The sequence below is a fragment of the Carassius auratus genome, chromosome 30 (assembly GCF_003368295.1).
Source record: "Carassius auratus strain Wakin chromosome 30, ASM336829v1, whole genome shotgun sequence".
Classification (NCBI taxonomy): Eukaryota; Metazoa; Chordata; class Actinopteri; order Cypriniformes; family Cyprinidae; genus Carassius; species Carassius auratus.
The window spans coordinates 7738428-7748516 of NC_039272.1; the positions used below are offsets into that span (position 1 = coordinate 7738428).

At 38.1% G+C, this 10089-nt stretch overlaps 1 protein-coding gene across 1 annotated transcript; it reads right to left on the reverse strand.

Annotated features, from left to right (window-relative positions):
* Window positions 1-622: 622 nt before the first annotated feature.
* LOC113050004 (uncharacterized) lies at window positions 623-2435 on the reverse strand. The gene is made up of 6 exons (XM_026212727.1): window positions 2226-2435; window positions 2041-2127; window positions 1886-1927; window positions 1536-1660; window positions 1349-1438; window positions 623-1026 (listed from the first exon to the last, which is right to left on the reverse strand). The coding sequence occupies exons 1-6, from the start codon at window positions 2401-2403 to the stop codon at window positions 895-897; spliced, it is 654 nt and encodes a 217-aa protein (XP_026068512.1). The 5' UTR covers window positions 2404-2435; the 3' UTR covers window positions 623-894.
* Between the last annotated feature and the right edge of the window lie 7654 nt (window positions 2436-10089).

A 10089-nucleotide genomic window follows, 5' to 3' on the forward strand; every position in this document is an offset into this window, starting at 1 on the left:
TTTACTGATACTCTGCAGATGCTTGGTAGAACCCCTTTCCCAGGAATCTCAATGGCAAAAGCATCCCAGTTTATATGGATTCACCCTATGTATGAAGCTTTTACACTGAGTAGATTTATTGTCACTCTCCAGACTGCTTGTTCTATATATTCAGGGTTGTGGGGATGTTGGAGCCTGAAACAATTCAAATAATTAGAATTAGAAACTTATCTACACAAAGATTTATATATTCTTAAATGCATCATTGTAATATAGATCATTGTCATTATCTTCTGTAAAAGAACAGATGGAGGGGTTACTCCTCTCTCAGACTGTAAACTGGAATACTTTTTGACCATTGATGTGTCTGGAGAAAAAAATCCCAATTATCTTGAATTAATGCTATAAAAGTTTGTTATTCGTCAGTGAAGAAAGATAACTCTTCTGCCAGCTCAGAGGCAGAATTAGGGGAAAAGCTAAAGAAGGGAAATAGAGTTGGTGGTTTCCACTTCAGTAGAAATTGTCAAATCACCCCCCCCCCAATCCCCCACCCCACACACACACACGTCCCCCACCATAAGAAATGATCATAAGAAATTAGCTAAATTGATTTACATTTATTTATTGAATAACCTTAGACACAGGCAAAGATCTCACTAATTCCATCCACATAGAAAACAAGTGTTTTCAAAACAAGAAAAAGAGAATTATATAAGAGAAAATTAACGCTTTTTAAAAATGTAATTGAAATCCTTGAATGGAGACAACCTCTTATCTGGAACTTCTGAAGACAATACAGCTATTCTGTCTAGTATTAACAGAGAAGAGTTTTAGTAAAACAAAATAAAACAGGATAAATGAAGTACAAACATTCACTCTGTCTGGAAGCTGCCAAGGAGCTGTCCAGTATATCCATTACAGCTTCAAAAGATGTTGAAGTCTGTACAATTTCTGACCGGGATTCACACTCCTTTCACACACAAATCCTTCTCCATGGTCTGTGTCAACATCTTCGGTTATGATGCCACACTCACAATTTTCATTTTCCTGAGGCACAACCAGAACAGAAAAACCTTTTTAAGAAATGTACTAAAATTATATTCTTAGAATGTGAATTAAAACACCTATAATTCATATTAGATTAATGTAAGACAATTATACCTTTTTGCTTTTAATAAGTCCTAATAAATAAATAAAACATTTTTTTCCATTATTATTATTATTAATATTATTCATATTTAGAGTTTTAAAAATTAAAAAAAGAAAAAAATGTTTTTCAAGCTCTGTTTGACAAATTTCCAACAGCTTTGAATTTTGATAATTGTTCAGAAAAATCTTTCACAAATATGAAAAATTGCAAATGCATTACCACTGAGGGAGAAGCAGTGTCTCCAGATCCATCTGATGAGGCTCTTGAGACCAAAAATTGCTTTCCATTGGTCCTAGACATCAACCAGACCTGCCCATGTACACACAAACATTCAACAATGTGTTCACATTTAAAAATAAATAAATAAAAGGAGAAAGAGAGGAAAGTGAATGAATAGCTGCTGCACCTTGTTATGCTCAGTTAAAACAGCCAGACTGGCGTTTCTCTTAGAGCAGAAGCGCTCAGCAGCGCAGCAATCAATTTGGTCACTCCAGAACAAATAAAACACATCGTCACGGAGAAGCCACATTTCTGAAAGATATCAAATAATAGTTCATTAGTTAAAAGAAATATAAAACACACATAGACACACAAGAAACCCATTTCAAAAGTTGTACAACACTGCCAAAGTGAAGAACAATGTATGAACATTTAAGATGTAACACACTGGAGTTAATCTAATAATGAAGTATGTGTGAATCAGTTTATATCCAGTAAGTACATTTTTTATACCAGTAAGTGCAAATTAAAATGAACCTTTTTGTCCTTTTATTGGTTGTGTTTCTCTGTTGTGAGAGTCTGGGGAAAACATGATATTCAGAAATGTGAAATATTTAACGGTCACATATTTTTTCTAGATTATTATTTGGTGCCTCAATAAATTTCAAATACTACTGTGTCATGATACTTACAATTTAGACTCACAATGACAAGGATGATGGCTGAGATAAGAATGTTCACAGCAAACAGTAAAAACACACACTTTCTTTCATAGTTTTCTGTTAAACAGAGATTATTAGAGATTAATAAGAGAGCACTAACTGTAAATTACATTAAAAGTTTGTTCCATCCATTTATCCATCCTCTGTTGCCTTACCTGAGAGCAGTGTTGTACTGGTTATAGTTCCACAGTGTGCAGTAGGTGAAAGCTGAAGACTTTGATAAATATCTTCTGTTCCAGCATCACAATTTTTCTGCATATTCCCCTTCTCTGCATTTCCTTCAATTTCTTCATTATCATTGACGGAGACAGAAAAATGCTGCTGCAGCTCCATCACACCTGCAACGATTTAGTATTTGCACATAGTTGTCAGAATCGTTTATCACCCTCTGATGGTGAAAAATGCTGGTTTTCTTTCCTCTTCTGTACTTCCTTTTCTGTCAATAGTCAGACCATGCTTCCCCATGTTCCAAGGTGATGGTGTGCTTGGATATAAAAACTGCAGTGCAGTCTCTGACTAAGAGGAAGTAGTGAAAGCATTAACTCAAAAAAAGTAACTATAATTTGATGATCATGATAAAATGAATGTTTCTCAATCTGCAAAATGTCAGATGAAGCAGAAGCAAAATGTGTCATTGGTTTCTAGAATGTGTTCCTTCTCTCAATATCTTTCAGACCCTTAAACTAAAAATAGGAAAATCTTTTTTTAGTTTACTTTTACTTCTCAACAATGGGCTTTATGTACTCATCAGTAATATACTTAAAATGACATTTAAGTGTACTTGACTTATACTTAGAAAAATTCTAAATATATATGAGCTATACCCCTATGTTTTCATTATTATACAGTAGGGTGCTAGTACACATCTTCTGCACAGAATTTCCCCAAAAACAAGTGAAGAAGAAGAAGAAACAACAACAGATAGGCTGGTCTGAAATCGCATACTCAATGAGTAGGTACTTCATTTCAATAGGTACTTACTGAGCGCTAAAACAGTACAGCCAAATCTGGTTGAGTATGAATGCGCGCCATATCACCCTGGAGCCCAAGACCGGTTTCCCACTGAAGCTAAGCAGGGCTGAGCCTGGTCAGTACCTGGATGGGAGACCTCCTGATGCTCTGTATATAGGTTGAAGCAAATACAATTCTAACGAAAGTGAGGTATTCTCTGCTTTGCAAGCGCAGCAGCCAGAGTTTTTGTAGCTGGAGTTTCGTAGTTTTCACTCGTGTGCAACATCCTTGAGTGCAAGTTAAAGTTACTGACAAAGTATGTTCATAACATGATTCTGTGTTTAATGCAGAAGGTATGGTACATTCCCCACCACCTGGTGTGCCACAATGATAAACCAAGGCTGGTCTTCAATTGCTTATTCAAATATCAATGTCTTTCGCTAAATGTTCAGCTTCTGCTAGGGCCTGCTCTTGGCCCATCATTGTTGGGGGTCCTTTTGAGATTCAGACAACACCAAGTGGCTGTTAATGCAGACATTCACGGAATGTTTCATCAAGTCCATCTGTTGCCTGAGGACTGAACTCTACTCTTTTTCACTTTTTGCTGTGCAACAGCATGCTCAGAATAACCAAGATAATTACCCAGATGCTCTACAAACAGTGCAGCAAGGTTTTTATGTTCACAACTATCTGGCAAGCTTTCCAACCACATCCGAGGTCAAGATAACAATTGATCAACTGCGCAGTCTTCTATCAGAGGGTGATTTGACCTCAGACAATGGGCTAGCAACCAACCATCAGTGATATCACATTTACCCATGGAAGCAAGGTCCTTGGTGGCAGAACAATGGTTGGGGCGGAGCAAGACTGATCCAGTGGAGCCAACATTGGGTCTCTGGTGGAATTGTGCTGCTGATACCCTAGGATACCACTATCATCCCATTGAATATGCCGCACTAACAATTAGAACAGCTTATCAAGTTCCAGCCACGCAGTATGATCCTTTGGGCTTCATTGTACCTAACACCACCTAAGCAAAAGTGCTCATCCAACAGCTATGGTCCAAAAAAAGAGAATGGGATGAACCAAACCTGCCGCCTGATCTTCATGCTGCCTGGAACACTTGGGAAAGTGAGTTACAGCATCTTAGTTTGATAACCATTCCTCGCTGTTATTCATCAGTTCCCTACAATGCTCACCAAAAGTATGACCTCCATGTATTTTGTGACGCATCCGAGAGAGCGTATGGGGCAGTGGCTTACTTTGTAGAGGCCACCAAAGATGTCATTCATACTTTCTTTGTAATGGCTAGATCGCGAGTTGCTCCCAAGAGGCAACAGCCCATGCCTCGCTTGGAATTATGCGCAGCATTTGCGGGAGCACAGTTAGCAAAGCTTTTGAATGATGAAATCACTCTTACCATCCAGCAGACAATTCTCTGGACAGATTCTACAACTGTGTTAGAGTGGCTTCAGTCTGATTAAGTTTCAATATTAAGTTTTACTGGGCCTGGTCGTTGGAGTCAGCGGCCATCATTTTTAAAATTGGGTTATGAGCACTGGCCAAAGATACTTGAACAGGTAAAGTCAGAAGAGCTACCGGAACTGAAAGGTTTCACTATCTGCTGCCTAACCATTACAGAGCCAGATCAAACCCTTCCAGATGTTACTCAGTTCAGCACATGGAAAGAGTTAGTGGAGGCAACTCGACAGACATGTCGAAAGGTGACAGATGATTCGGAAAACACCCAGCTCATGGATCAACGTGAAGCAGAATTGGACCTACTGAGGGAGTGTCAAGCTCAGAGCTTTCCTGAGGAAATAGCAGCTCTTAAAACACACAAACATACCAATCCACAGTCGACTAACATGTCTTGCTCCAGAGTGGGATCCAGAGACTAATGTACTCAGAGTCAGAGGGCAATTACGGAGACTTGAAAGCCCAAGTGTGGAACAAATTCATTCAATAGTGCTAGATCCACAGCATCCAGCAACAAAGCTTCTCCTTAAAGACTTTGACGAGTTCTTGTTGCACCCAGGTACAGAACGAGTGTATGCAGAAATACAGAGGCAATACTGGATCTTACGAGGATGCCAAGCGGTTAAACACCACCAGCTTAACTGTGCGTCCTGTCAACGATGGCGAGCGCAGCCCAAGGTACCACTGATAGCAGATTTGCCACCAGAGCTGCTCAGGCTGCCCACCATTTTATTCTACAGGAGTGGACTGTTTCGGCCCTTATCATGTAAAAATAGGCAGAAGGATTGAGAAACGTTGGGGTGTCATTTTCAAATGCCTCTCCACAAGAGCTGTCCACATAGAGCTTCTCAACTCCATGGATGTGGACGCTTTCCTGCTTGCTCTCCAGCGATTCATAGCCAGACATGGCAGACTGAAGGAGATCAGGTCCAATTGTGGCACAAACTTTCTGACAATTTGACAGTAGGCTCAGTGGTCTTGATAATTGATCCACAATTTCCCAGAGCTCAGTGGCCTATTGGTAAAGTGGTTAAGACTGCGGTCAGTAAGGATGGGTGTGTGAGAACAGCAGATGTCCTTTTCAAGGGCAAAGTGTACACCAGGCTAGTTGCCCGCCTGATTCTGTTGCCAGCCTCTGAGAATGATACTTGCACATTTATTGCTCAAATGTGGGGGAGGCTGTTGTGAATTCTTTATGGTTTTTCTCTTATTGTCCGTAATTTGTTCTGTTTATGTGTTGGGTTATGAAAAATGGACTCCACTCATGTGCAACATCCTTGAGTGCAAGTTAAAGTTACCGACAAAGTAAGTTCATAACACGATTCTATGTTAAATGCGGAATGTTTGTGTGCGTGTCAACTATTTCTGTCACTAAGCCAATATTGACACTGTTTCGTGATCTGTATAATTATCAGTGAATTCGCACTAGCATGGATGCCAAAACAACTAATACTTGCAATATGAATATGTTTAATTCTTCTCCTTATGTGCATAATCCTATATTTTACAGTTTGTTATGTTACTATAATAATGCAGCATAATGTGATTTATGCTATTATGTTTCTTTCCATAGTTTATATCTTTGCTTTCTTAGTATTCTAAGTGGATATATGAGAGTTGTTGATAATGTTTCATTTGTAATTTACTGTTGAATGATAACAGTATGTAGAAAAGTTATTTATTTTGTTTTATTTGTTTATTACAGAAACTACCTCAGTTGTATACTGCCATGTGTACAAGGTCGAAACTTGCACAAAATAAAAGTGGAAACGAAATCTGATGATTCCTCCCTGATCAGAGTAATGAAGTGGTTAACACTATTAAAAAACTAGCAATCAGTGGGGCAATCCCCAACATGAACAATAATAATGATAAATGGTGACTGAAAATTTTATATTTTTTGTAAAACAAACCAATTGTAATTTTTATATATGCCATAGCTATGCATCACTTCACACTAGAAAAATGCTGCTATGGTGAATACGACCAGACTGGTCGTGGCGGGGGTGTTGCAACAATATATAGTGATATTCCCAATGTTACCCAGAAAACAGGATACAGGTTTAACTCTTTTGAAATACTTCTGCTAAATGTTACTCTGTCAGACATGCAAAAGAAATCTAATGTATCTCTTGCTCTGGCTACTGTGTATAGACCACCAGGGCCGTATACAGAATTCCTAAAAGAATTCGCAGATTTCCTCTCAGACCTTCTAGTTACAGTTGATAAGGCTCTAATCATGGGAGATTTTAATATTCACGTTGATAATGCAAATGATACATTAGGACTTGCGTTTACTGACCTAATAAACTCCTTTGGAGTCAAGCAAAATGTCACCGGGCCCACTCATCGTTTTAATCATACACTAGATTTAATTATATCTCATGGAATCGATCTTACTGCTATAGATATTGTACCTCAAAGTGATGATATTACAGACCATTTCCTTGTATCGTGCATGCTGCGTATAACTGATATTAACTATATGTCGCAGCGATACCGTCTGGGCAGAACTATTGTTCCAGCCACCAAAGAAAGATTCGCAAATAACCTGCCTGATCTATCTCAACTGCTATTTGTACCCAAAAATACACATGAATTAGACGAAATTACTGACAACATGGCCATTATTTTCTCTAATACATTAGAAACTGTTGCCCCAATCAAATTGAAAAAAGTTAGAGAAAAACGTACTGTACCATGGTATAACAGTAATACTCACTCTCTCAAGAAAGTAACTCGTAGTCTTGAATGCAAATGGAGAAAAACTAACTTAGAAGTTTTTAGAATTGCATGGAAAAACAGTATGTCCAGCTATAGACAGGCTCTAAAAACTGCTAGGGCAGAGCATATACAGAAACTCATTGAAAATAACCAAAACAATCCAAGGTTTTTATTTAGCACAGTGGCTAAGTTAACAAATTACCAGACGCCACCTTTATGAATTTCTTCACTGATAAAATAGATAACATTAGAAATACAATAGCGAATGTAGATTCTACAACATCTAACACTTCAGTTTCATCCATCGCACCCAAAGATAAACTGCAATGCTTTACAACCATAGGACAGGAAGAGCTAAATAAACTTATCACTGTATCTAAACCAACAACATGTTTATTAGATCCTGTACCCACTAAATTACTGAAAGAACTGTTACCTGTAGCCGAAGAACCGCTTCTCAATATCATAAACTCATCGTTATCTTTAGGTCACGTCCCAAAACCATTCAAGCTGGCGGTTATCAAGCCTCTTATTAAGAAACCAAAACTAGATCCTAGTGTACTGGCAAATTATAGGCCTATTTCAAATCTTCCATTTATGTCTAAAATTTTAGAAAAAGTTGTTTCTGCTCAATTGGGCACCTTCCTGCATAAAAATGATCTGTATGAAGAATTTCAGTCAGGTTTTAGGCCCCACCATAGCACAGAAACTGCACTTGTTAAAATTACAAATGACCTGCTCCTTGCGTCAGACCAAGGCTGCATCTCATTTCTAGTCTTACTTGATCTTAGTGCTGCGTTCGACACCATAGATCATGACATACTCATAGATCGATTACAAAACTATACAGGTATTCAAGGGCAGGCTCTAAGATGGTTTAGATCCTACCTGTCCGATCGCTACCATTTTGTTTACTTGGGGAGTCATCTCATTTATCATCAGTAAAATATGGAGTGCCACAAGGATCCGTCCTAGGTCCCCTTCTATTTTCAATATATATATTGCCCCTTGGTAATATTATTAGAAAATACGGAATTAGCTTCCACTGTTATGGTGATGATACTCAGCTATATATCTCAACGAGACCAGATGAAACTTCCCAATTATCTAAGCTAACAGAGTGTGTTAAAAATGTAAAAGATTGGATGACACACAATTTTCTCCAATTAAATTCGGATAAGACAGAGATACTAATTATTGGACCAAAAAACACTACACAGAATCTTGTAGATTACAATCTGCAACTAGACGGATGTACTGTAACTTCCTCTACAGTCAGAAATCTGGGTGTTATATTAGACAGCAATTTGTCTTTTGAAAATCATATTTCCAATGTTACAGAAACTGCATTCTTCCATCTTAGAAACATTGCCAAGCTACGAAACATGTTATCTGTTTCTGATGCAGAAAAGCTAGTTCATGCATTCATGACCTCTAGACTGGACTATTGTAATGCACTTCTAGGTGGTTGTCCTGCTTCGTCAATAAACAAGCTACAGGTAGTCCAAAATGCAGCAGCTAGAGTCCTTACGAGGTCAAGAAAATATGATCATATTACCCCAATTTTACAGTCTCTGCACTGGCTACCTATTAAGTTCCGTATCAGTTACAAATTATCATTACTTACCTATAAGGCCCTAAATGGTTTAGCTCCAGCGTACCTAACTGGCCTTCTACCACGTTACAACCCATCACGCACCCTAAGGTCACAAAACGCTGGACTTTTGGTCGTTCCTAGGATAGCAAAGTCCACTAAAGGAGGTAGAGATTTCTCACATTTGGCTCCCAAACTCTGGAATAGCCTTCCTGATAATGTTCGGGGTTCAGACACACTCTCTCTGTTTAAATCTAGATTAAAAACACATCTCTTTCGCCAAGCATTCGAATAATGTATCTTTTTAATTGTGAGTGTAGTTGCATCTGATCAAAGGTGCATTTTTATTCATTAGCTTGGGTTAAACTAATTTTACTTTGTTGGATCAGCAGCTATGCTAATGATGTCTGTATTCTGTTTCTATGTTACGCCATGGGATTTACATCCCGTGGTAACTAGGATTTACACAAGCTCCAGTCTGGATCCAGAACACCTGAGAAGAGATGATGCTGACCCTCAGAGGACCTCAGATGATGCTAACCTTGAATCAACAAACAGAACTAACAATTATTGCTAAATGTGTGACTGAATCATATAATAACTTAATTATTAATATTGATAGTTCATCGTTTAGCTGACTACGTCTTTTATTATTATTATTTTAATTTTTTCTAAAATCCTGTTAAATGTGCACAAACTACGAGCTACTACTTAATATTGTAGAAACATAATTTTCTGTAAAGTTGCTTTGTAACGATTTGTTTTGTAAAAAGCGCTATACAAATAAACTTGAATTGAATACACCTAAATATTCAGTCAAGTAATGAATGAATGTTAATGAAATAATTAGGCTATATTGTATTTACTGACAACAACAGGAGACATGAATAAATGAGTAAAAGAATAAATATAGTTAACCATCACAATAAATAAATTCAAGTCAACAACATATGAAACAAAGCTTTATTCAAACACTGTTCTGTTTTTGGAAGTTTACAGGCAGTGAACCCACACCCATCCATCAGGCTCCTCACTGCTGCAGTCAGACTGAATCGGATCATGGATGAAACAGGGACATCACGGCTGTCCTTGTCTAAGTGCACAGAGAGGATGAGGAAGAGCATGATGTTCCCCTAAACCACACAACCCTGAACAAGAGCAGGAGAACATGTGTGGGACCTGACTGCTGCTGTCTGCTCCAAACATCTGTGTGCTGCTCTCCATGAGTACCACTACCTGTAAAACATTTAAACGGAGTAAAACGCTTTATA